This window comes from Mus caroli, unplaced genomic scaffold (assembly GCF_978045245.1).
Source record: "Mus caroli unplaced genomic scaffold, Mus_caroli_1 scaffold_13, whole genome shotgun sequence".
Classification (NCBI taxonomy): domain Eukaryota; kingdom Metazoa; phylum Chordata; class Mammalia; order Rodentia; family Muridae; genus Mus; species Mus caroli.
In genome coordinates, this window is record NW_028227268.1 from 111,116,518 (window position 1) to 111,144,154 (window position 27,637).

Genomic DNA, 27,637 nt, shown 5'->3' on the forward strand with positions numbered 1-27,637 from the left:
GCACAGGTGGATATGTGGAGCTCTTTCCTCTCAGCAAACCAGATTTCTGCCCAGATGCTCCAGGGAATCTTATAATTGTGTGAATAGACGCTCTGCTCCAAAACAATATAGGTGGTCATCCAAAAAGCACAGATATGTGTCCATACTTTGGTCTTCGTTCTTCTTGAGTTTCATGTGTTTTACAAATTGTATCTTATATCTTGGGTATTCTAAGTACTCCCAGGAGTTCGTGTCTCTAGCTGCATATGTATCAGAAGATGGCCTATTCAGCCATCAGTGGAAAGAGAGACCCATTGGTCTTGCAAACTTTATATGCCTAAGTACAGGGGAACGCCAGGGCCAAGAAGTGGGAGTGGGGGAGGGAGAGATGGGGGGAGAGCATGGGGGGCTTTTGGGATAGCAATGGAAATGTAAATGAAGAAAATACCTAATTAAAAAAAAAGAAAAAAAACAAAAAGCACAGATATTTTAAGACAGGTTAAAATCAGATTATCAGAGATAGGTTGGAGAGTAGAAGTAAAGGAAAAGAGACTTATAGGAAGTGCAACACATAAAGTTAAAAATAATAAAAATAAAAATATTGTAACGGTATCAGAAGAAAATGAGAGAAATATACCCAAGAAAGAAGACCATATTGCTGATTTCAAAATAAGTAGAAATCTTGGAAATTGAATATTCTGCAACATACTTTAACACTCAAGAAAATTGGGCAGTCAAATAATGGAAATTTCCAAGAAAGAGGCAGGAACATTAGAGAAAAAATGGATAATTGGTTCATGATCCTTTGCATTCGAATGATTTCCTTCATGTTCACAGAGGAAAAACAGAAAGAATAAAAGTAATGCAAACCCAAAAGGTAGAACTAGAACATTCTGCAGGCTGCAGGAATATAAATGCCTCAGAAAAAGCATGCTCTGCCCCAGCATGGAATATCTGGTCACATGGAGAGGACACTACAGGTCAGCAACAGGGAAGGAAAGCACGCTGAAGACTGCACCACAGTGGGGTTTGTATCCCATGGGCACCGTGGCAGACAGGGAACAGGCAGGCTGAATGGTTCCAGTATTTTGTAATTGTTTACTTTTCCTCTGTGCTCATGTACAGTGTAATAGGATAAAGACATTTTAGGATCTGAACATTTTTAAGTTCAAAGTCTCAAAAATCACGTACAGCTTGTTCCATAAACAGGAAATCTACAGAGTAGGAAAAGTGAATTTCCTGGAAGTTTAGCTAGGAAGAGTGAGTTAAGTACCAGGTCAGTTCCCCAGGCAGGATGCAGGAGGATGCAGTGACGCTTCCTCTTCAGGGCTGGGCGCGGGGCAACACGTAAGGACTTCATATATTCTGTTTGAGAATGCTGAACCACAGACGCTTTGAGGTAACAGAACCTGTTGATGAGAATGCACTACTGAGGGGCCTGATAGTAGATGATGATTGAAGTCTCAGATTGCAGATTTGGAATCATAATGGAGAAGACAAATCAGCCCTTGTGTGTATAAGAACTAACTCCCTATCTTATGGAGCAGCAAGTCAGAACACACAAATCAAGACAGTGTAGGAACTGTCCTTTGTGGTAAAACAGTGAATTCTAAAGGAAGGTGTTTTCTGTGGATGCTACTAGAGTGGAAGTGGTAACTAAGTGTCATTGACAACTAAGCTTTGAAGGGTTATTTGAGTTTGTTTGGCCGTTTTCTTATGCAAAGTATAACAAAGAACTTTGAGCACATAACAAGATTGTTGTGGTATATTACAGAGCCAGGAAATAAAAAGCATCACTTTTAAAAGAGAAAAAATTAAAATTAGAAAAAAAAGATATGCCTACAGTTAGTACTTGCTCTAAACAAAATGATTTTTTTCACCTTTTGTTGGCATATACATTCACTGTTTCACCATAGAGGATTGAATATTTTACAGTAAATATATATCACTGTTAATATTTATAAATGTTTTACAGATATATACACACACACCCTTCTAGTTAAGAAAGGAGGATTACTGTAGCTTAGTGCTGTATCAATTCTATGTTCTAATATTCATGAAGCATGTTTAAATTACCAGAGAGCACCCACATCAGACCTGTGGTACTAGTGGGTGGTGCATAGGCTCCAGCCCTGGAAATCTTTAGTAATGGTTAGGCAGGACCTTACTATGAGGAACTGAAGACAAGAAACAGTGGAGTCATCCTCTGCTCTTATGCCCTTCCTTTTCAATGAATCTCAATCAAGTGACATGAGCGAGTTGTAACTTTGACTGCTAGGAGGACAGGAAAATAATTGAGTCCTCCAGAAGCAAAGAGTTGTGATCAGTGAGTCACAGACTTGACTTTCAGTAGGGATACCTGCCCACGCTGCTGGTAGTGTTAGAATTTCATTTTCATCCCATCGGAGGCACAGCTGGATGCTAGAACAGATCTGTTCTAGAATGGGAGACTGATATCCCCATCTTGGTCTGAAGGCCCCATATAGAGATGCTTCACTGTGGGCCTAGATGCAGAGTAGGCACGATGTGGCTTGTGCTGGGCCTGGTTGTTCTGGGATGTCTGCAGGAAGAGGAAGAGTGGGAGCTAAGCTTCCATCTACACACACCTCTCCTATTTTAGGATGAATAAGTTAATTCTTTGTTCTTCAGTAAGGACAAACTTCGTTTTCTTATTCATATGCTTAGGAAAGTCTGCAAGTCTCCAAAAATGCCTAGAAAATAGGCACTTCTTGCACAAAATAGGGAACTAGGGAATTTGGAAGTAACCCTGCCACTTCAGGTCTACACCAAAGCATGAAAGACCACAGCTGCTTAAGAGGAGCATAATTGGACAAGCAGTGTGACAGCTCTCCTTTTATGGCCATGCCACCCAGAGCCTGCCTCTGAGGGGCATGCATTCCATGTGTGTTTTGCCTCTTACAGACCAACTAATCCTTTTACAGACCAGCTAATCCTTGCTGTCCTTTATTGTGCTTCCTAGGCCTCCCTCAGCTCACAGGCTGATCTCCAGAAGAAGAAGAGGCGGGCGCCAGCTCCTCCTCCACCACAGCCACCACCACCAAGTCCTGTGGTCCCCAACCGCAAGGAAGATAAGGAAGAGAACAGGAAGAGCACAGTGGGTGAGTGAATGTGGCCTGCTCTGTGCATGTCTGGGATGCTTGCTTTAATACACTCTTGTTAACCTTGGCAGTGGTGTCCTTGTTAACTACATTAACCAGAAAGCAAGTATGCTAAAGAATGTCTGGAAATGACTAGCTCTGAATTGCCTTAATATCTTACTTACACTGAGGAAGGCATAAAGGATGTGAAGATAGTGGGGAGGATGGGATGTGGTTAAAGAACGCAGAACCCAAGGAGACAGTGACAAGTGAGGCTCATGTGAGTGGCTGTGGCATGTGTTGCTGACTGGAGGATATGTGTAGAGGCTATTCGAAAAGTCGTCTATCATTCGAAAGACATCTTAGACCTCTCATGGTATATAGAATTTGTGCCTTCCTAACCTGAATGTCTGAAATCTGAAATTCTTCAGAATCTGAAACCATTTGAACACCAACATGATACCACAAACTTATACCATGGATCTTGGTTTTATGAACAAAATTATTTTAAAATTACATAAAATTACCATCAGATTCTCTCTATATAAATTATAAATGGATTTTATATTTAGATTTGAGTTCCATCACCAAGATATCTCATCATGTATATGTAAATGTTCTGTAATTAGAAAAATCTGAAATCCAAAACACCTCTGGTTCTGAGCATTTGGATGTTAGCCTATGAGTCCCCATTTATACACTGCTGAGACAGCTAGCAAAGCCCCAGTGTTGAGAGTAAGAGAACTCAAAAGAACCAGTATAGAGTCTTTGACACCTCTAAGCAAAGAGTAACCTGTAAGATCATTATACTCCACCCTTGTGTGCTACAGATCATAGGAGACAACACTAAGGGCTGGACCTCCAAGATCCATGAGCCTTGGGAGGCTCATTTTTATTTTAAAATCTTTTAGTATCCACTATTTCACTGTAGTAAGAATATAACCAGTTATTGCAGAGAAGGGATTAGAACTTTGCAGCATTGGATTCTCTGGTTAAAATTTCCATCAGAACCCTGGCTGAAGCCATGAGCCATTCACAGTTTCAGACAGTCAGTTGTCTTCCCATTGACAACGAGTCTTTAGCCCCACAGGGACAATACTCCCAATCATAAGTGGTTGCACTGTCAAATTCTTAAATGTTAATAAGGGTGAGTTGGCTGTCGGTCAGTATTCTTTGCTTTACTCAGTACTTTATTTGTAATGCCTGGCATCTCATATCCTGAGAATCGATTATCCTAAGAAGTAACAACCTGTGTTTTATATCTGTTCTTCCCATTTCCCAGAGGAATCTATTGTCAGAATAAAAAAGAAGGGGTGGAGAGATGGCTCAGAGAGAAAGGCTCCTGCCACCAAGCCTCATACCCGAGTTTGATCCTGGGAACCTGTGGAGAGAACGTCCACAGGTTATCCTCTGACATCCACATGCAAGTGATGCCCAGACCCATACTCATGTGTGTAAATACACATACACTAAATAGTCAGACAAATAAATGTGTAAACATACATAAACTAAACAAATGAACACACAAAGGTACAAACAAACATACACTAAAGAAATAACAAATAAATAGAATAAAAAGGTTCATTTAAAGAAGCATTCTTTAAAAGATTGAAAAGCACAATAAACAATTACCAGTTCATTTGAACTGTACTATTCTATTTCATGATGAGAGCCCTTTCCTCCCTTCAAGCTCTCCTCCTCCTTTTTATGAACAAACAGCTCAATTTTAAGGGAGAAATTGTGGGAATGTTTTAGAAATACATACTTTAAGTATCATGTCAATTTGTTAAATCAGCTTCCAAACCCAACACCCCATTTCTAGTCAAGGAAGGACCAAAGCCTCATATTCCCTGAACCTGGGTCCATGCTGGACACGAGATCAGCTGGTGGCCATAGATGCCAACAGAGATGTGAGACCTATGTCTAAAACTTACAACTGTACTAACATCCCTTCATTGAGAGATATTGCAAAGAGAAGATATGGATGGTGGCAGTTTGCCATGCTTCCTCCTACCCAGTCCTAGACTTGTTTGTGGGGACAAGAAAAACCAGAATCCTTTTCTTTCTAAGAATAATGTTGCCCTTTGAGGACAGGAGCTGGTAGACAAGGTCTTGTGGTTACCGCTAGGTAAATGGCTTTGATATTGGATATGACTGTTCTAATGCAGAGGTAACTGGAATTTGACATTGTGTATGGCTGGCTTGGTGCAGACTGAGGCTGAAGTTGAAATTGAACATGGCTGCTTTGGTATTTGATTTGGTATTGAATGTGATTTGTTTAGCATTAGATTTAGTATTGGGCGTGACCACTTTTTGGTATAAAATTTGATGTTGTATACTTATGCTTTGTTGTAGGATTTGGTATTGGATATGGCTGGTTTGGTGCAGAGTGGTGTGGGGCGTGGTGTTGAGTGTGACTGGTTTTATGTCTGGTGAGCAATAGCAGTACACCATTCGTTAAAAGATAGGACCTCCTTTGGCTTAACCTTTGAATCCTTCCCATGTAGGTGTTGGACGTCAGGTGCCACAAAAGCCTCCCAGAGGCACAGCTCGGGGCCCACCCCAGTTAGTGCTCCCCCCGCCCCCACCCTACCCTCCTCCTGACACAGATGTGACAGAGCCTGTCACCTTTCCTGGGGAAGGCGCTGGTTCCGAGACCTCAGAGCTGAGACCCAAACGTACGTGCCTCTTGTTGCCATCCCAGCTATGTGTTGACCATCTGTCTTTCTGGTCTCTACTGGTATAAAGCTGTGTTCAGACATCCCCTTCTTGCTTTTGGACATCTGTACCTTTCCTTTCCCAAATGCTCAATGCAATGCATCTAGCTTCACAGAGAACGCACTGTGAATGTCACACCATAGCTTGTAAGAATGATGTAGTCAGTCAGTGGCTCCTACTACCCTTAGACTTTAGCTGAAGCTGTGCTCATGAGTATACAGTCAGTGAGGAGCTGATGCTCTTGGGGTTGGGAGTTTCTTAAGAATGCGTACAGATAGCAACAACCTCTGGCAGAACAAACTTTGCCAGTTTGCTGCTGCTCACTCAGGGTGGTTATGGATGCATATCAGGGTATTGCAAGGATGCTGTTTATAAGTCAGCTTTGAACCATGGCCAGTGGCTAGGCATTGGAACACTTCTCTGTAAGTCAAAGAAACCAGATCAGCCAAAGAAGAAGCAGCTTTAGTCTAGCCACAGCCCGAACTAGTGTTCTGTCTTGCATTTGTTTCTCACTATGCCCTGTCTTCCCTCAAAGTCTCTTGGGATTCTTTTTGGATGTTAATAAGTATGAATAGCATTCCTACTATGAGATGGATAAGAGCTATACAAGCCATACATGTTTGGAAGGCATTGCCTTCATGTCAGGCCTGTGACAGTGTTTCTTGCAAAGCAGGCTTCTTCATAGACCATGGATTCTAATGGTGCAGTGTCATACTGAGGTAGCCCAGTTAGCAATATCTGAATAATCGTGTACTGTAGGAAGTTTGTGCTTTTCCACTATTGCATTTACCTATTACTGTCTTTGAAAATGATAATTACCTGCCGGCTAACTTATTTCCTTTCTTTGGGCAAAATAATGGTGATTCAGTTTACTGTTTTCTATAAGTAGTTCTTATTCCTTTCAACTATTTTTATCCTTTTTATATTGAGCATGTTTCTTCATGCAGACAAATTGTAGGTATTTGATATTTAAGAATCAACTAAAAATGCTGGAGAAATGGTTAAAAGCAATTGTTCCTCTTGCAGAGGACCTAGGTTCTTTTTCCAGCACTTACATTAGGATTCACAACCATCTTAAAAATTTCTTCTGACTTCCATGGACACCAGGCATGCACATGGTGCACATACATACATGCAGGAAACTACTAATACACATGAAAATAAAAATAAATAAATCTTTAAAGAAGAATCAACTAGATATCTATCAATACAATGCTAGCTTTTTTATCTCAAACCATTGTGGCATCTCTGAAGAGAGGGATTATTTCAGCCCCCTCACACCAAGGCACATAGTGATTTCAGAGGCCAACTCTATGACTGTTATCCTCACTCACAGTATCACCTCCCTAGTGGGGACAAGTGAATAGGATTTGCTGAGTGAGCCCAGTAAGCTCACTTCATGAAGAGAAGACGCCTACAAGATCTGCAGTGTAGTAGTCTACAAAGGGTGGAAGAGCCAGGTAAAGGCCTGAACCATATCCCCAACTTGCCTTTCTGCAAACCCTCATATTCATGACACCCAGCAGGCAGGCTAGGGCTGTAGACAGATCCCATCCTGCCCTGAGAATTCCTCAGTGGTCTGAAGGGTATGGAGGAAAGCAGCAGACAGTTAGAAAACTTGATTCCCTCTTGCCCTGTGGCTCAGTTTCTTGTCCTATGGTAACTGCCTTCTGTCTTTGAGTTTACTTCTCCAGATATGGCATTTCTTAGCCCTACACATCATCAATCACCTTTCTTCCATCCTCCCCTACCCACAAGGACACATGTAATAGAGTAAACTTGGAGGCCCCAGAAGCCATTAGATGAGTCAACAAATGCCATTCTGTTCAGTCTTCCTTGGCCCCTGCAATCCAGTCCAGCCCCTCGGACATACCTGAGTCCATTCCTTTCTCCTGTGTGTGCACCAGAATCTTAAGTATTCAATGAAAAGCTGTCATGTTGCCTAATTAGCAGAACTGGTCTGTCAGTTGCTTACAACATTGAAAATGGATCACCCACCCAATCAGGCAGACTACAACTTGCCTTTTTAAATTCAGGATTTTAAAAGTAGAAAAAAAAAAAAAAGGAAATGTTTTCCATAAAGGAGCCATCTAGTTACTCCTCCAACCTTGTCTGTCCTGTGAAAGGCAAAAGTGGTGGGCATATAAAGTATCATACGCTCCTCGCCTACTCTCCTTATCAGAATTCTGGCTGCTTGAGGCGACATGGATTCTTAGCAGAGATATTTTCATGCTAGCTCCAAACCCCTATGTATCTCCTCCTGCTTTCATTTTTAAAACATCATTCCTCATAAAGGAATTTCCATGCCTTCAGTGGGATCTTGAGTATCCCACACATGGCATCTCATATAGACTGCACCTCAGCGCTGCTATCTGAGGAAATTAAACCTGAATGTCTTATGTGATGTTGTGAAAATGTCTTACTAAAGGACCTCAGCCCTCTGTCTTGCTTTATTTACCACATACTCTTTCTTGTATTGAGCTGAAGTCGTCCATGGGACACTTTGGCTTCGGCATACCCATTGTGATATGTACAGCAGATATAATTACCATGAAGTTATTAGTCTTTCTTGGAAGTAGTAAGCTCAACTAACCTTCCTAAGTTTGAGAAGTGATGGATTTATACACAGCTGTGGGAAGGCATGGAGCAGGTTCTTAGAACTCTGTGCTGTTTTGATCACTCCTACTCTACCTTTCTGTTTCAACCATTTCCTCCCTAGCTTTTATAAATACTTGATCCATGGCCATGAAACCACACTTACCTATAATGGGAAAAAAACAGAAAGACAGGATCTATGTGTGTACTCTTGCACAGATGTGAGACTTTTGAACATGTTTAGGGTTAAGAGCTCAGAAGACAGAGAAAACAGCCATACATGTGCGAGCTTTGCTTTAAGAGTCCATCTGTTACTGCCTGTTCACAAGCCCAACTTGGATGATTCCAGCCTAGATACAGGTTAATATGAGTTCTATACATGCCAGCTTGTCAAGCAAGCTGCATTATCTGTGTACATCCTGCTGTTTATGAGCAAGCCTACCATCTTTCTGGCTTGAGATTTTCTAGACCCTTTGCTTGTCCTCTATTACAGAGGTATATGCCTAAGATAGTTGAAGGTTATTTTCTTGCTTATGTTTTTGTTCATGCTTAAAGTTGGTTCTTGATATAGTATAAATCTCTCCCATTCAGCTTTGTTATACTGAGATCTGCTTGAAGCTAGAAAGAATTCAGCAATATCATCTTAACTATACTTTAGAATATTCTCAGTGAGTCAACATTCTGTTAAAGACCTGTGACCATTTTACTTAAGAAAGATTGAAAATCTCAGTGGAGTTCAGTATACCTGTTCTGCTTGCTTCTTTATTCTTTGGTTGGGTCTAGTCCTTTAAATGTGAATACCTCTAGAATAGTTCCCAATGATATCCTCCTTATTAATTTCCTTTACTTGCCCTGGTGATTCTTAATAAAGAAAATAGGACAAAGTAGTCATGAGACCCTTATCACTTCCAAGAAGAGCATAGAGGATAGCTGTGGCTTTAAGGTTAGATACCCATTTCACTCCTTTCTTCTGGAGATACCTGGATGTCATAAGTGAGATGCTTTCACGAGACCTTGTGGTAATGGACTAAAGCCCTATATCCTCTGAGCACAAGACTAGATCCTCCCAGTGGCCCATTGAGTTAATGTGGAAGAAGACTCTCACCAGTATAGCCCACACATGTTGGATCCCTTGACTGCATCTTGTGGAAGACCTTATACCACAATCATCTGGCTAAGTATGCCTAGTTTCCAGGCATTCTGCAAAACTATGAAATAATACATGCCATTGCTTTAAGCTGGTGTGTATTAGTACAGTTTGTTTGATAGCAGTAATTAACTAATACTAGTGATAAGTAAGTGAAGCCTGTCTTTATGGGCTGCTGTCTCTTTCCAATGAGGGAACGTCATTTAACAGAACAGGGGTGGCAAAAATGGGCCCAAACTGGTCACCAGAGGTCCAGGTATGATTTCCTTCTATGGTCTTAGGTCTCAAGCAAGAAGCATGAGGTTCTTTCTTGGGTAGACACTAGATGTTTCAGTCACAGAAGACCGTCTCTTCTAATAACTCTGTAAGAGGAAGGTAAATCATTGAAACGTATCTTCATGTCTCATTGATCACATTGGGTAATACATTGGCCTAACACCTGACATGAATGACATTACCTTAAGTGAACCAGGCCTACCCAGACAGTAGGGATAGGACCAGCTCTGCTCAAGAGATAAGGAAGTTGATGAGCAGCAGATACCAGGGTTAATATTGTGTACGCAGCTAAGCCTTCGGTTTGGTTGTTATCTGAAGAGCATAATATAGTGTGTTAGCAAGTAAAAGAGAAGTGTCCATTGGGAAAGGACATATGTAAGAGTAGGCACAAAGACAGTACAGCCAAGCAAGTGAAAGCCAAAAATCAAAGGAACAGTGTCACCCAGGACAAGCCACCTCAGACTTTGTGTCTACGCATCTCTCTCACTTTCTGCTTTTACAGAGCAGAGGAAATACTGATAGAATGCTGAGCACCAGAATATAGTCATCCTTCCTCGCCCGCCCGCACAGATCTGTTCCATAGACTCAGTTACCATGATCTGAATGAACTGGAAAGTTTCAGAAACAGTACATATACCTTAAGTTTAGATTCTCCTAAACCTTGGGATGAAATTTCATAGCATCCATCTTTGTCCTGCCTAGGACCTGTACCGTCCCTTTGTCCCTGTATTCACACTATTGCCGCCTTTAGTGTCACTTGGTAGCATTTCCATTTTAAGAATGACAATAGGAATACTGTAGCATCCATGTTCAAATAAACTTTATTTTCCTTAATAATGGCCCCAAAATATGAGGGTGCTATCAATTCAGTCATGCTTACTTTAAATGAAGGCAAAGAAAATTACATGTTGCACTTGCTAAGATCTTTGGTAAAAATTTAAATTCAACACATACACATATGCATATGTCTATGTCTCTAAATAGTTTTAAGTACTTTAATATTCTCAGTACTTTCTGGCATCCAGTGGGGAATTTAGAATGCATTCTTTGTGGCTGGAGATGCTTATTATACACCTACTTAGTATCCAGAGACTAGAGAATCTGGCTTCTAGATAATCTTGGTAGTAAGAAGATAGAAAGGTAGTGTTGGTAGTGTTGTGTATCTTAACTCATAAATCCTAATAATGTTAGGTGTTTAAAATTACTCCCTGCTTTAGAAAACATTCTTTCATATTCCTAAGTAAGTTAACTATAATCAAAGCATGGCCTTAAAAAAGGCAACAGAAAGCAGATGGGAAGTTTCCTCTGTCAGAGAATATGGCCTTCCTTCTGCTAGCCGTTGTCCATACCTACCTAGAATTAAGCTTCCTTTTCTATGAGCCATGAAGTCAGCTCCTTCATGGTCAAAACATCTTGCAGATTCTGCACAAATGAATGCCATAGATGATGAAGAAGAGTGATTAAGCTCCATAGCTTCCCAAAGCCTCCTGTTACCCAGGTTGTCTTCAACATGACTGTGTGTGAATGGTTCTTAACATAATTTTAAGAGCAGGAGACTAATAGCTCTCTGCTCTGTGTTCTTTAATCTTGTTCATATTAATAAGCTTTCATATTTCCCATTAGATATCTACTTACACATGCAAGCACTTTATATGCATGTCTAAGCCAATAATACTGTGTGCATTTGGATTTTGCTTCATAGCTTTCTAACCAGCTTCCATTCTGCCAGCATTTGAATCTGCTCTAATGAATCACTTTTGTAGAACTATCCCATGAGTTGCACTGAACTGTTTATTTTCAGGATTTACAGTACAATCATAATTGGACTATTAATGGCTCATCAGTTACAGATTCCAGTTAGAAGACCCTGGGGATTTTCAGATAGAGCACATGGAGCTCATACTGAAGCATTGCTTTAAATTTTTTAATTAAATTATTCAATGACTATCATTTTTGTACACATTTTCTGTACATACTTTGAGGAAATAAGTCTTTCTGTGGATATATGTTTACAAGAGAATTGGCAAAGAATTATAATGGCATAGAAAAAATGAGGTCATTTTCTCCTGCTCTCAGCAGTAGCAACCACTGTAGTGTTCTGATTTTAAATTGTAATCACTTCTGGGTCTTTTGGCTAAGATCATGCATAGAATCCTCTTTTAAATTTGAACAGAAACCTTATTCTAAAACACGTTAAGGAAATTCTAAACCAGGGGGAAAGGATCAGAGAAAACAATTAGCATTTTGAATTAAAAGTTGGTAATTTGAGTTTGATTGATGAAAAATGAACAATAATAATCCATACTTCAGGCAAGTGACTCAGCAGAGATGCTAAGAACCGAGAGATTTGGAGCATACCCTGGCAGTTGGCAGATGCCAGCATGTGATCTAACTGTACTCTGGGAGGAAATGCTCACAAAGGGCTGGTGACTGGTAACAACTAGAGCCTGAACAGAGAGCCTGAAGCTTGTGAGATGAGGCAGCATTTTGGCAGATGCCTTTAAATTTGGGTCAGTGCTCCTAAGTCACCTAATCTCTTATTCTAAAATTCAGCCCCCACCCCAATTAAATATGTCTGCTTTTAAAAACAAACCTATTAATTGCAAAGCTCCTTGAAGTCTGCAACTGGGTAGAGATAAGAGCAAGCACAGCGACGTTCACTTGTTCACTTGCCCTTTTCTCCTATTGATTTGTGACTTTCCTGGTCATGGCAAGGGAGCTGGCTGCACAGCTGCTCCTGCTGCCATGGGAAAAGGCAGAGCATCCAGGAAAACAGGAAATGGATTGTGAGCGAATAGCCTTTTCCATAAAACAGCAGGAAAGTATTGACTGTGGGAGCAGAGTCTGTCCCTGACTAGATCTTCAGCTTGTTATTTTTGTACCTTGGACATTATTATCCACCCCCCTAGAACTAATATAGGATGCTCTTTAAAATAGAAGTAAGGAAAGCTACAGTCTATGTAGAGCATTGAAGTAAAAGGAAATTTGGTAACTTAATTCTTCTTGGTAATTATTTTTAGTACTTCTTGTCCCTAACTTGAAAGAGATTTAAAGAATTAAGTGGTAATGCAATGGAATTGGCCTATGCCAGCACATGAAAGCAGATTGTTCAAAGTTCAAGAAACTTATAAGCCAATTACTGAATAGAATTATTAATTAAAAATGTTAAGAGTGAATATTTTTCATTTTTTATTCTTTGAGAATTTTATACAATGCTGTTTGATCATATTCACCTCCTCCCCTAAATCCTCTCAGCTCTTCCCCTTTTCTTACCTACCAAATTTGTGTCTACTTTTAGTTGTTTTCAAACCTACTACATACAGTTTATATTGGACGTATAGTCTTAGATGTGTAGCCTTTTGTTCGGGTGTAGTTGCCCTAATAGAGGTTACACCGTTAAGAAGACTGACTCTCCCTCTCCCGGCAATTGCTAATAACTCCTTAGCTAGGTGCCACATCATGACGACTTCTATCCTCTCTATACTGGGATGTGGTCTGGTTTGATATTGTTCAGGTTTTGTGTACACAGTCAGAACCACTGTGAGTTCATCTGTGCAACTGTCCTACTATGTCTGGAAAAGTTTTATAGTTATCTACACCTCTGCCTCTTAAAGTCTTTTATTCCTTCTTCCACCATGATCCTTGACTTTTCAGAGAAAGCAATGTACAGATGTTCCATCTAGGGCTGAGAAGATTTAAAGCAAGGGAAGATAGAATAGTGGGCCATAAGGCTAGGGGGGAATAATGGACAGAAAGGAATAAATAGGTTGAGGAATGTAAGAACAGGGTAGAGGAGGGAATATAGGGATGGAGAACAATACTAAAGATATTTTAGTAAAGTCATATGAAACCTACTACTTCTAAAATATAAGCATACACAAATATAATGACTTTAAGTGGAATTACCCTGTAACAGAGCAGTAATGTAATTGTTAGACACCATATGCTTACAAATAAAAAGCTTGGTGCCATGTATCGGTTACTACTCTTGGAGTTGTTGGAGAATGAGGTCCCAAAGGCCCTCAGGTAATAGTAATATTATCAGTGCTTTTGATTACCCTCCAGAACTTGATGGTAAGAACCTTTCCCTGCAGACATCACAAGCTGGAGTTATAGAACATGAACAAATCAAACTGGTACTCACCTGGAAGCCTCATCCCTTACAGCTAGCTTTTAAAGTTCTGAAGATGCACTATGCATGCTACTAGAGCAGAAAAGTAATTATCAGCCTTATCCAGCTGTGACTCCTGCAAGCCACAATAATCGCTGGCTTAACAGTACGTGCAGTGGTGGCACAATATTATGGGAGTAACCAACTATTTTCTGATTGGATTTAAAGCCTACTTCACTTCACATGATGAAATCCATACCTGGTACCATTATTGAGAGCCTATGGCCAGGCATCTCTAGGTCCTAGGAAAGAACCTAGTGAAGAAACAGTATAGTATTAAACCAACTCATCATAATCTATTGTTAAACAGTAGATTAGTTTATCTCTCAGCTCTAATCAGGGAATGTTATTTTTACTATAAATGGTGATTAAGACAGAGATACACATTTGTGAGATACACATTTATATAAGCTGACTGCTATAAATTAAGGCATTTAGCAAAAGTTAATGAAAGCCTTCTGTAAGAATCAATTGGTTATATAAAACTTATAAAAACAGTATTACATATTTTGTTTCTTATAAATATTGTGCTTCCTATCAATAGCGCAACAATACTTATAATTATTTATACTTTTCTTGCTGTACAGCTGGTTACTATTTATCATTACAAAGAAATACCAAATGTAAATAAAATAGAGAAAAGAAGTAAAATTTTCAGGAAACCTAGAGACAAGTTTATCTTTAATTTTCACAAATAAGTAAAGCACTGTGTTGACTAAAATAATTATACCCTTAGTGTCTTAAATCTTTACCTCATAGCATGAAATCAAGTTAGGAATCAAACTTTTTAAACATGAAGTGTTTTGAGAACTTCTTTCTGTATTATATAAATTTAAGTCCTTTGAAGAAATAAGGAATGGCCGTATAAGTTTTTTAGGGATGCTGAAAAGAACATTAAGTACTATTGCTTCCTTTTATCAGTTAAAGTAAATATGGTCTATGCTCTGAGCACTTTTGTCTCCCTTAGAGAGTCATGTGTCACAGTGTAACTCCTAAGTCCTTGATTTCAGTCCCTAACCAAAAGACCTTAAAATTTCAAACTACTTCCCTGAGAAAGTCCATTCTATTACAGTTCAGTCTTGCCCTAAAGGAAACAGAAACTTAAGATTCAAACATTGGACCCCAGCATACACTAATGCCTCATGTCTATCTCCAACTCCATGAACTCTCACTTCTGAATTTATGCTTGGGCTCAGCCCAGTAGCAGTAGCATCAAGAAGGGATATCTAAACATGAGAACATTATAAAGCAAGACCACCTATTTTTCACTAGTTCTACAAGTAGCTTAGCCATTTTTCCAACAGGTAGTCCTGCTTCTAACTGGAGAGCTATTAGCATTTACAAAGAGCTGCTGGAAGTTGGGAAGTCAGTTTCTTCAGCCCCCTGAGAGGGTATCCGTGCCCCCAACAGATGGCCCTATACCCATGTCTGTAATGGAAACACTAAAGTGAACCCAATGGATATTTTAAGAGCATACATGAAGTTGAGAACAAGAAGTGGTAGGGTAGTAGCAAGGAGTTGAGAAGGAAGAACTGGGGAGGGTATATTTTGTCAAAACTTGTTATATACATGTATGAAATTCTCAAATGATAAAACACTAAAATAAATGAGGTAGGAAATGACTTTTTCCTTCCAACTAATAGGTGTTATTGCTGTTTTATTTGGTAAGCTGAAAGACCTACAGTGAGTGCAATGACAGTTATAACACATTTTTCACTGGAGATGAATTCTACTGCCGGATCAATAGACCTCTTTAACAACATATCTGGAAAAAGACTAAAAAAAGCAATGCTGACGTCAATTGGCCAACACCACTCTGTGTGCGATGTTAAATCTCCAGGGTTGAAGTGCATGATACCAGCAGGCGGTTGTTCCACCAATACTTTACATTCATGTTTGCCATCTATTTCCTCTACAGTTTATTGCTGTGCGTCGTTCCCTACGCATGCCAAGCGTTCCTGATGGACAGGCTTCTTCCTGCCTCAGGCTTTTCCTGGTATCTCTGCTGTCCTCGCTCTGATGTTGCTGTCATTCTTCGTTCTCCTACTTTCAGGACAAAAAGTGCTCATTTGTACCTCCAGTTACTTTCTTTAGAATTTACATATAAATGCAAAAATGACAAAGACTTGTTTGAGGTTCATTTTTTTTCTTTGAAGGGGTAAAGACTTTGCAATATGAATTTTAAGTTGATAATATTGACTTATCTGAAATCCCCAGGTACTTGCATTTCTTACTGTTAAGTATACTGCTTTATCTGAATATATCCTTTTTATATTCAATGTTATCTTCCAGAATTTAGTCTCCATTTTCCTCAAACATAGATTGTATACATGATTTTTCTGGTAATGTCAATTTGAACAGAAGAGACATATTCCACCTACCTTGTGAAACAAAGTATTGAACACATGCACTCTCACCTTCTGGAACCTAGGATCTAGGATTTTCCACATGTCAGTTCATCACCTCAACTCCTTGAGGTATCTGTAGTTTTCCCATTATTCTGTCCTATGACAGTCAGCTAGTTTACAAAACAAATGAAAAGGGGAGATGTTTTTCCCTTCACCTGCATTATTCATCCATTCTTCTTTTCCATTAGAGACTCATCAAGAATTTACCTGGTACTAGGCATTGTCTGGGTTGCCAGAAAATAAAAGTAGATAACAAACACATGGGTTTTAGTTAGTCCAAGGGAGAAACAGTGTCTTTCATTTGACAAATCCTGGTTCTAAGATTTATACAGATGACAGAGGTGCCAAAGAATATAACAGCTATGTCTACAAGGGGTGCTTTGGCTTTTCCAAGATCCCTGTGCAACCGTGCGGAAACTGACGTACTTACTGTCACTCCCATCATCCAAGACAGAATAGCTAAGAAGGATCATATTAACACGCAAGGTTAAGCAGAAAGGGCAAATGTTTCTTGCTTACTTTGATCAACTTTTTTTAATGTACAAAGATACATTTGATCTGGAGATGTTTTTCATGTTTCTCTCCAGAAGAATCTTTTTAACGGTTGTGCTTACAACCTACAAGATTTTTTTTTTTTTACCTACAAGATTGTTGTCTTGTTGATCACAATGAAAACATTAGCTGAAAAATATAGGAATGATCTTAGCCAATGCTGGTATGTGTGTGTGCTGAAACAATATAAGCTGGAGCTACAGGAAACCTATACAGCCGGAGGAAAGCCAAAAATTAATGAGAATCTCTCTCTTTCTCTCTTTCTCTCTTTCTCTCTTTCTCTCTGTCTCTCTGTCTCTGTTTCTCTCTCTCTCTCTCTCTCTCTCTCTCTCTCTCTCTCTCTCTCTCTCTCTCTCTTTCTCTCTCTCTGAAAGTCATCTGTCTTTTTATTTCTTTTTCTTTTTTACTTTCCTTTTTGCATTGAAATAAAGGACTTTTGTCTGGTCAGTAGCAATCATTTGACCTCAGATCATTAAGTGGGAAATCTAAACAAGAAAGGTAATGTTTATAAAATGTTGGGAAAGCATCAGGATTTATGAGCCAGACAGTCAAGCTTGTAGATGATTGTATATAATTACAGCAATAAGCATTTTTTTTCGTTTTGTTTTTTGGGTTTTTTGTTTGTTTGTTTGTTTGTTTGTTTTGGTTTTTTGAGACAGGATTTTCTCTATATAGCCCTGGTTGTCCTGGAACTCACTTTGTAGACCAGGCTGGCCTCAAACTCAGAAATCCGCCTGCCTCTGCCTCCCGGGTGCTGGGATTTTTAGTAATAAGCATTTATTTGAGAAGTATCTATTATGCAGAAGAAAGGTGGCACCAAAACTTCTCAAGACAAAACTTGAGCACAGAGGGAAGAGTGATGCTGCTTATGAAATCCTTGGCTAAAGTGGAGGAGATATGGTTTAAAAAATCCTGAAAAGGGGTGAGAACAGAGTTTCCACAGACACACATCCATACTACACAAACATGATGGGAAAACAGTTAAGTACATGACAAACACAGCTTGACTGCAAAAGCTCCACTTACAGGATCATAAAGGTCACCTATGACATGGATGGCTAGTCTCTGACACTCCCTGGTTTACCTCTATGACAGAGCACCCGAAAGCCTGATACAATAAAGTCAGGCAAATTAGTATCGGCTATACATTTTACTAGAGTCTTATAAAAATTAGAAACATTAATTTCCCCCAGAGCATCTGCCTTTCAGAAAGGCTTCTTCTCTCTGACTTACTCCAGAACCCATCCATGACTTTGTAGGCTACGCCTTCTCCTGATAAGCCAGCTGGAGAAAAAACATGTAATGCCTTTTCTCCATAATGTTGTGCATGCTATCAGTAAAAGATGATAGTTCCCATGTCCTGACTGGAGACCCACAAATCAAGCAGACTAGTCACTGACATGTCCCCTTGCACATTCATAGGACAGAAAGCACCATGGAGAAAATGTGTTCCATAGTAAATGCCAAGGAAAACGAAAAATTAGCTATACTTATTTGTCAGTTTTAATTGGCTTAAGCACGCCTGCTTTTACCACAGGGGTCTGTACAGTGGACAGGGAGACACACTGAGTCTGTAAATTGCATGTGTTTTGACTCTCAATGTGAAGACTCTGAAATCCTCTAATTTTAAGTAAAAGCTGTTAACTTTGCAGCTGAAATAATTTGGAGATCTTTTCCAACTGTTTACTCACTGGAATTTCATTTTCGCACCCATTATAATCAATCACACATTGCATCTGTGTTTGTGATGCTTATCAGCTGCTAATTTTCACAGTTTTCATGTTAATTTGGATCCATAATATGATTCAGTTTGTTCACAACTTTTATAGTTCATATAATCAGATTCAAAATATTTCTATGTGCAAACTAACATTTACCATAACCAAACAAACTTTTTCATTAGAGGTAGGATTATATCTTTTAAAAAACAAGGATGAAGGTAAAGGCCTTCCACACAAGAATGCAAGGTTCGTTTAAACTTCACAATCAATTAGAAACTGTTAGGGTCCTAGAGTTCACCTATTATAGAGTGTTTGCTTCTGGTCTTCTCTTTGAAGGTGTATGTGTGTGTGCAGACTGCTGTATCATTCAGACTCAAGGGCTGTGGATCAGGGAAATAGTTACCTCATTAGTCGCAATGCCTAAACGACAAGCAAACTTCAAACATTTCACTGAAAACAAAGACCTAAATAGTGAAAGTGTGAGGCTCAAGAAGCCTCTTTGGAATGAGATCATCTTTCTCTTCATTGGCTGGATGGAGTCAGTAGTCGCTGACGGAGTGGTCCCCTTTATATCATCACGTCTATGTATAGTCCAATTTTAAGACACTCAAGTAATGTCTAGCTTTTCTTCTTCTTCTTAAGGAAATAGTTCCTTTTATCATAATGCATGAAGCAGCATGACCATCAGAAGACAGTGTCTGCCAATAATCTCCAGTAAAGAACAGAAGGAAGGAAAGAGGGAAAGGACACAGGAGGAGGAAGAGCTTCAGGATTATGAACATTGGATAGCTGTAAATTGTGTGAAAGGAGAAATGTGAGAGAAAAATAACCCAGACCTGAGTCCACAGGGAAGAACTGATGTGCACCACACATTCTTCTGGGGCCTGGAATAGACTAGGATTCAAGAACTCCTCTATCCTCTGGTGGGACATAGGAGGAAGTGGCCTAGGAGAAGGTAAAAAATTCCCTGCCTCACACAAAGCTGAAAACAGGAGAAAGGGGATACATATACACACACATGCACACACGCAAATGCACGCACACGCGCACACGGTGTGATTATAATTACATGGCCTTGCTGCTCAATAAGGTTTCCTGTGTAGAAGTTTGGTTTAACTCAGAATGCTAGTCCCTGCTGGAGCATATGAGAAGCCTTCCACACGGACCTATGTCCCTCCAGGCAATCTGAGCAGCAGGTGCCCCTATGCACAAACTGGAAGCCTTCTGGTCTCCTTGACCCTGACATTCATATTGGCACCTAGGACTCTTGGAGGTGCTGCCTTTCCACTTAGAGAATTAAAGGGAGAGTAATTGTGTCTTACAGTCAGGCTCCTCGCTGTCTGACCAGAGGTGGACAGAGGTGTAAAATTAAGTATATGCTATTAATAGAGCCTCTGTTTGCACAGGAGAATGGGTGGTTCTTGGTAGCAAGAAAGAGCCTTTGTTTTCATGGCCAGTTTTTCAATTTGCTATGTGCTGCCTGAACTCTGAAGCACCTCATTGACAGCCTCTCTTTCCAACATTTTTTTTCTTCTCCTCCTTTTTTTTAAATAAGCAAACTTAATTTATGCCACAGTGTCTCAAATGTTTCTTTCTGTGATTCATAGCCATTTTTACTCTGCAAATATGCATATTTTGTGGACAAATAACACATTATTCACATATCTATATATATCACTGTATGTCAGTGTTATAAATCCAGTTACAATTCTAGCAAAACATACGTTCTAGTGACACTGTAAGTTAATTGAGAGGTAAAACACCATTCTAGGAGTTAACTAGGAGATTATTGAATTGTAGTTGTTGAAATTAATGTCCCTTATAATGAAGTTGCCTTGATCTAGGGAGAAGGAAAACTGGATAGGGCATGTATTCCATGTAGTCATCTGAAGATATATATGAAAATGCAGATGTGTAAATATGCACACAAGAAGGTGACCTCTGTCCCCCTATCCATTTCCAGAGGAAATGTGAGACTATTCTTAGTGTTGTTTTCTCCTGTCAGGCAGCCATAAATGTGTTGCATTTGTTAACCGTCCTCTTTGCTATCCTAACCCCACCTGATAGCCAACCGACAGGGACAGCTTCAACCAGTCTCCTTCTGGGGAGTTGGCAGCGTGGATGCCAGGGCAGAATCTTTCCTGGCTCCAGTGAGAAGTAATGCCCACCAACCCACATTCTTTGCAAGCTTGGTAGGTCCCTAAGGGGCTGGTTTATTTAAGGCATCTTTGGAAAACAAGTGGTTTTGGCTGCATAAATACAACCGCCAGGGGGAGCTCTGGTTATCCTGTTCATGTACTGCTCTGCAGAATGGAAACAAAGATACAAAACGTAAACCCCAGGGCTTTGCTTTTGTGCCCGTCACACAGAACAAGCAGGCTCGGTGACTACAGTCTTAAAGCTGGTCCCTCTCTAGTCACACAAAGAATGAATCAACTGATTTGCCTAAAATCACACAGTTATGGGAAGGCCTGTACTCAGCTTGGTAGATTCTCCATCTGCTGCTGCTGCTGGGGTGACTAGTATGTGGGCACATTATGACTGTGAGCATGTGTGTGTGTGTGTGTGTGTGTGTGTGTGTGTGCTACCATATCTTTGTATAGTTTATACATATGCACATGAATAATTTAGAAACACACTGATGCACACTGTAAACATATGTGGTAGCATACACAACACATATGAGTATCCATGTCATATACATTCATTGCCATGCATACATCACTGTTGTGGGCACACTATGTCCTTATATACATTCGTAACACATATACATTCATGCATACAGACATAAGTGCACCATGTGTGCACATCTCAGTGTATAAGCTGGCACAGTATATGATATTATTACCTTGTGCCTGTCAGTTTGCCTCACACAAGATATTCATGAGTCTATGTTTGGCTTTGTAAGAAGAACTGCGAATCTGTCCATTTAGTTTTCCCAGGAGTCATTGTTGACCTCTTTTGTTGTCTGTCTTAGGTAACTGTGGCCAGATACCTAAGAAAACACCACTTAATGGAGGGAGAGTTTCTTTTGGAGCACATTTTGAGGTAGCAGGGCATGTTAGCAGGAGCATGAGGCACTGGTCACGTTGCATCTTAGTTAGGAAGCAAAGAGTGAACAAGAGGTCGAGCCAGCTATGAAACATGAAGGCTCCACCCCTAATGACCAACATCCTCCAGCAAGGCTCTACCTCCTAAAGTTCCATAACCTTTAAAAGAAGCACTACCATTTGGAGAAAATGTATTGAAATGCATGGACATATGGAATACATTTTATATCAAACCACCATGATTCCTAATTTGCCACAAGAAGGAGGTCTGAAAATTGAGAAGAGCATGGTCAAACCATCATTAAAATGGAGAGTTACCTATCTTTGGACAGGGTCAGAATCTCATGCTACCATATTAATATGCTCTGGCTTCCTCCTTTATCATTAACTTTATACTTATTTCTGCATCCATTGGATGTTTGAAGCCTGTGGAGCACCTGACAACTAGAAGGTGTTATGTAGTGGGTCTGCAAGAAGGACTCAGCTGGAGATGGACAGGGTTTTGTACTCCATGGATTCACTACTCATAGGGTAAAGGCATGAGGTAAAAATAGATACTGGGGGCCCCCATTTTTATAGGTTAATTCTTCAATCTTTATCAGAGCCCTAACAAGTCAGTGCTATTGTTAACATCCTCAGTTTACAAATAAGAAAACTTTGGCACAGAGTAACTTGTCTGAGGCCAAAGACAAGTTAATCCCTATGCCTAGACTTGTTCCTTGCCAGTCGTGTCCCACGCACTTAGCTTGTATTCTATTTCCTGCCTTCATCATGCCTGCCAGTGTATGGGCTGGTGTTGTGCATTGTCTTTGGCTTCCCCTTTTTACCTCTGAAAACTGCCCATATACCAACAAAAGGAGAACAGAGGATGGCCGCCGTTACCATTTGAGGTATACAGGCAGTGGTCTGGTCATGTTTGAAGCTTATGGACTGGGTCCACAGCCACCAGTTGATATGTGTGTTAAAACTCTATCCAACAGCAAGTACAGAGATTTAGCCAAATCACCATGCTTACATACTTCCTAAACATGGACAGTTCTCAAGACTAGACTGAGTTAGACTCTTCTCCCCAGCCACACCATACAAGAGTCTCCTGCCTTGCTGAGGCTGTTATTACATGTTAGCAGCTCAAACAAGCCATGCCCTCTGCCAGCTCTGAAGGTTAAAAGTCTGTGATCATGATATCAATAGGTTAGTTCTTTCCAATGCTCGCTCATTGTTTGGCTCATGGATGACATTTTCCTCCACTGCCTGCATAGGTCTTCCTTCTATTTTGGGGATCTAATCGCTTCATCTTTTAAGAATACTTGTATTCTTAAAATTGCATATTGTCTCATGCAAAGAGGCCTGCCTATGGCCTGACTTACTCATTTACTACTGTAAATCCCTCTTATACAAAATGTTTCATTCTGAATTTGCTGTGGTTGTATGTTTTTTTAGAACAAATCTTGGACCATAATGATTGCTGTCATCATCCCGTGGTTGCTAAGGAGATAGTAGAGACAACAGAGTACGATGCACCCATGCATAATCATGGGACAATACTAGAGCCTGACTCTAGGGACTTGGCCCTTTTCCATGCCTTTTTCAAGCTACTAACTCTGCTGACTTTTTCCACTTACCATGGCCCTGTCTCTGAAGAAGCCACTTTTCTGTGGGCATTCCTGTGCTCACCCTAACTGAATTTCATTCTGCTCACAGTATCTAGAGTAGCTGCAGTTCTGAATGCACTGACTTCTCCACTGACTAGCAGAGAAAACCTGTCAGTAACTGTGATTGATAGCCTGCGCCATGCTGAAATCAGAAGCCTCTCTAGCTCATGCTGCCCCTTTTCTGACTTGTACGCCTTAGCCTCCACTGGGATCTTTCAAGCATTTGTGAATACATGTGCACCTATGTGCTGTTGTTGCTGCTGCATGCACACGTGTGAACACACATACACACATGATTGAAGCCTACTTTGTATCTTAGTTGCATTTGAATTTTGGGATTTACAGATCATTCATAGTAAGCTCAACATTTTTTCCTGTTTATCCTGTTTATTGGCAGAGCATTGTAAAGATGCTTCATATTTATGGACCTCCGAATGTTTCCTGAAATCAGTTACTCAGATTCCTCTCATGTAATGAATTCTATCCATCTTAAAGCTGGTCATGTTGTCACCAGTTTTTCCCAGCTAACAGGACTTCTGAGGAAACCAAGCCAAGATATTAACCATTAGCTACAGATTGTGTTGCCGACTTCCCAGGCAAAAGGGCCCTTGAGACTCTGCTCCAGGGCCTGGCGGCCTCTGTGTTTTGCTTAGACTTGTTTTTGCTTGACCTATGCAAGGCATCTTAAATTGTTTGTATAAACTGCTGAATCAGTTAGTAGCTCTTAATTATAACTTAAAAAAAAACATAAAATGTGCAACATTAGATATTTTTTAGTACATGATTCTGTGGTTGTTGGGGTATTTACATGACTGTACAGCAGACTTCCAGGGCTTTGCCATCTTCCAAGTCTCACTCTGTATCCATTAACTCCAGTTTTGCCCTTTTCCTCAACTTGCCAATCACACTTCCATCTCCTGTTTTACAATAATGTGATGTTCTAAGTATCTCATATAAATGGAATCATACCACATTTGTCTTCCTGTGACTGATTCATTGCCCTCAGCATAATGGCCTCGAGAATCATTGTTATGGTAGCACACAGCAGACTTGCTTTCCTTATAAAGATTCAATAACTTCCACTGTTTGTGTATACCATATTATCTTTCTCCATTTATCCATATACAGATATATTTGTTTATACTTCTTATCAGGAATAATGCCAGAGGGAACGTAGATGTACAAATATCTCTTCAGAGTCATGCTTTCTATCATTTGTCATTACAAATCCAGAAATGGGCTACTGAAATGTTACCTAGTATGCCTTTTGTCTTGGCCTGTTCCAAGAACTGTCACTCTAAAGTTAGAAGAACTAGCTCACTCAATCCAAAGTAAGTCTCATGTGAGTTCTAGAGTCGATCATGGTGACTGAGCCATGCATCTAGAATGCAATGACCAGAAACAAGTAACAGCAAGGGGAGTGAGAGCTGTTTCGGTCACTAAGATCCTTGTGCTAGAAAACTAGGTTGTTCTCCACATAGGAGAGAAACAATTCTGAGCAACCCCAACCTTGAAGTCCTTCAGGATAGGCAAGACTCAAGCTGCTTGGGACCAGCTCTTAACTCTGTTATTAGATAATCTCAGGCAATTTAATTGTTCTCTTCTGGAATTTCTATGAAAAGCAAAACTGCCCTTAAGAATTATACAAGCAAATAAATATATAAACATTTAGAGTGATAACCAACATGAAACAAATCAAAATTAGTATGAAAATGGCTACAATTAAAAATGTAAGAAAGTATACATTAAAACCTAGATTTTTTGTGTGTGTGTTCTTCTTATTATAAAAAGATATGAGGCAACATCAGTTTGTCTTGTGAAGGTGTTATGGGGTACAGTAGTACCTTTATGCCTTGTAAGTGGCTGATGATACTCTGGATATCTTCTACATCCAATCAGACCACTCCTGTCACTCGGCCTGTCTCTCACTGAAGTCCCAAGGCCTCTTTCAATTTCATTCTCAATTTTTCAAAAACTAGAAAGATTAGGCAACTCAAGTCCTCATTGTAAATAACAACAAAACAAAACCAGAAGAAAATTTTTGATCATGTTATGAAATAAACCAAAATAAAACCTCATTCTCTACTTCATACCCCTTCCTGAGAAATGCAAGGCTAAATTGCTATTTTTCTTTTCTTAAAATGTTGTCATTGCATGTCTCCTTTGACAGAGATCTTAAAATGTGTCTTTAACTGCTCCTGAAAATGAATGTCCTGCACCTGTTGTACTTCCACCATTTCCCGGGGAACCTCTGGTGCCCTACCACTTCCCCTGAACTGTGACAGTGAATTCTGCATTGCATGTCCTGGTCAGATAGGACTGATGAGTTTGACTTCTGTACACACTTTTCTTTGTCCTTCAGAGAATTCCCAGCTGCCTCAATGCTAATGAGCAAGCACTCATCTTTCCATACAACAACAAAACACAGGAATAAATTAACCCTGGCTTCCCCTGGGAGCACTGCAGAGAGTGTTGAGTTGAAATGCCTGGAGTGGACACTTCTTGCCACTTCAGAGACACAAGCTTATCTTCAGACCAGCTCAGTGCTGATCAAAAAGTCTGAAACTTAGGCCTGAGCTCTACTGCTACGCTGAATTTCAGTATCTGGTGAGGGTACGGGATTCTCAAGCTACAGAGAGGCAGTTAAGCCCTAAAGCATATTTCCTTGGCTGTGACTCCTGTACTTCTCATAGGACAGGTAAAAGAAGCATGGAGGGAGGGAAAGAGGGAAGCCCTTCCAAATATCCATGCTGGATATGCAGTTAGAGTTACACCCGGGGAAAGCCGATTTTGGAGAAATTACACCACTGCTAATTGCATAATTCATTTTCTGAACAACTTCAGAGTATGAGAAGAATAATAGTTTTTTAATGAAATGTGGCTATGTTAATCCTGCCCACTGTTTGGGTCTAATGGTTGATGCAATTACCCCTCAGTAGTCACAGGGAACTCTGGATGTCTAGGTCACCTACATGAAGTGGTGTAGTATTTCCATGTAACCTACATAATCCTCACATATAGCATTTAAATTATCTCTAGATTACTTATACTACTGAATACAATATAAATGGTTGTGTTGTTTAAAGGAAATGACAAGAAAACAGTCAATACATGTTTATTAGAGACACAATGCTTTACTTGTGGGACTTATAGATACATAGAGATATATCTGTGTGTGTTTTACAGTCATGTATCTCAAGAGGAACTATATTAGAGACTGGTTCATGTGACTAGAGAACAGAAAGCCCTACCATCTGCCATCTGTAGGCAACAGCCTCAGAATACCAGAAAGGCGAGTCAGTTTTAGTATAAGGTTCCTCAAGCCAGAGGTTCTGCTGTCCAAAGGTGATGAGATGGCCCCAGGCAAACAAAGCGTTTTTGTTGTCTTCTGACCCTGGGCAGATTGAATGCGTCATTCTGTGAATCCTGACCTCCAGAAGGCATGTCTTTTTCTTATAATCTATAATAATTAACATGCTAATGTCTCCACAGCAGCCTCAGACACCCTACAAATAGTTTCCTCACTTCAACTCATCAGATGGCATATAAACAACTGTCAAGAGTTCACCCCTGACCACATGGATGCCTTTAAACCACACTTAATCTCCAAGTATAGAGAATGACAAGGTCTTAATATCAAGCAACACAATACAGCTCTGCTGCACACAATCAAAAACTTGGGATTCCCTTCTTCCAGGAGCAACACCCTTGAGACATGTCTCAGTCATTTCCTGGTATAAAGTTAGATAATTAAGTGCTGACATAAATGCCATGCAGTGGAAAGAAGACCAAAAGAAAGTGGTATATCTTTTTGCATAGTTTGCATATACCTAGAAACATATTCATAGCAAAACAAGAAGATGGCTGTTTTCATCATTTCTGTAACAGTATTCATGATATGAACTGGTATTTCTATCAACTAACTTCTTTTTGGCCTTTATTAAGAGCCTAGACTGGTCATGGTTCATTACTTAATGCAATTTTTCATTCTTGAAAGTTTAGTAGTTGGCCTGGAATGGGTTAGGGTAGTTTCCATTGACCTTAATCATAGAACACTGTAATTCTGAGAAAAGCCCCAGGGGGTAGCATGTATTCTGGAGACATTCTTCCCTACTTCTGTATGAGATGTAGTCCAGTTTACCCTTGGTAGTCTGGATTAGTCACCCTAGCCATCACTGTAACCCTTTCCTGATCTACAAGGGCATGAAGAGCCCTTAAGTGATGGGCAGTCTTACCTTTCAGTTCAATAAAGTCATTGTTTTGTCTACTC

General features: G+C 40.0%; 1 protein-coding gene across 7 annotated transcripts in view; it reads left to right on the top strand.

Moving 5' to 3' along the window:
- Cobl (cordon-bleu WH2 repeat protein) overlaps nt 1-27,637 on the top strand; it is a 229,565-nt gene that overhangs the window by 151,250 nt on the left and 50,678 nt on the right. For 4 of the 7 annotated variants that reach the window (XM_029483414.2, XM_029483412.2, XM_021176724.3 and 1 more), the window contains 2 exons: nt 2,960-3,098; nt 5,585-5,755. In XM_029483414.2, the coding sequence (XP_029339274.1) occupies nt 2,960-3,098; nt 5,585-5,755 (310 nt within the window). The remainder of the gene's footprint in view (nt 1-2,959; nt 3,099-5,584; nt 5,756-27,637) is intronic. The other 3 variants (XM_085829103.1, XM_085829104.1, XM_029483416.2) reach the window with 1 other exon arrangement.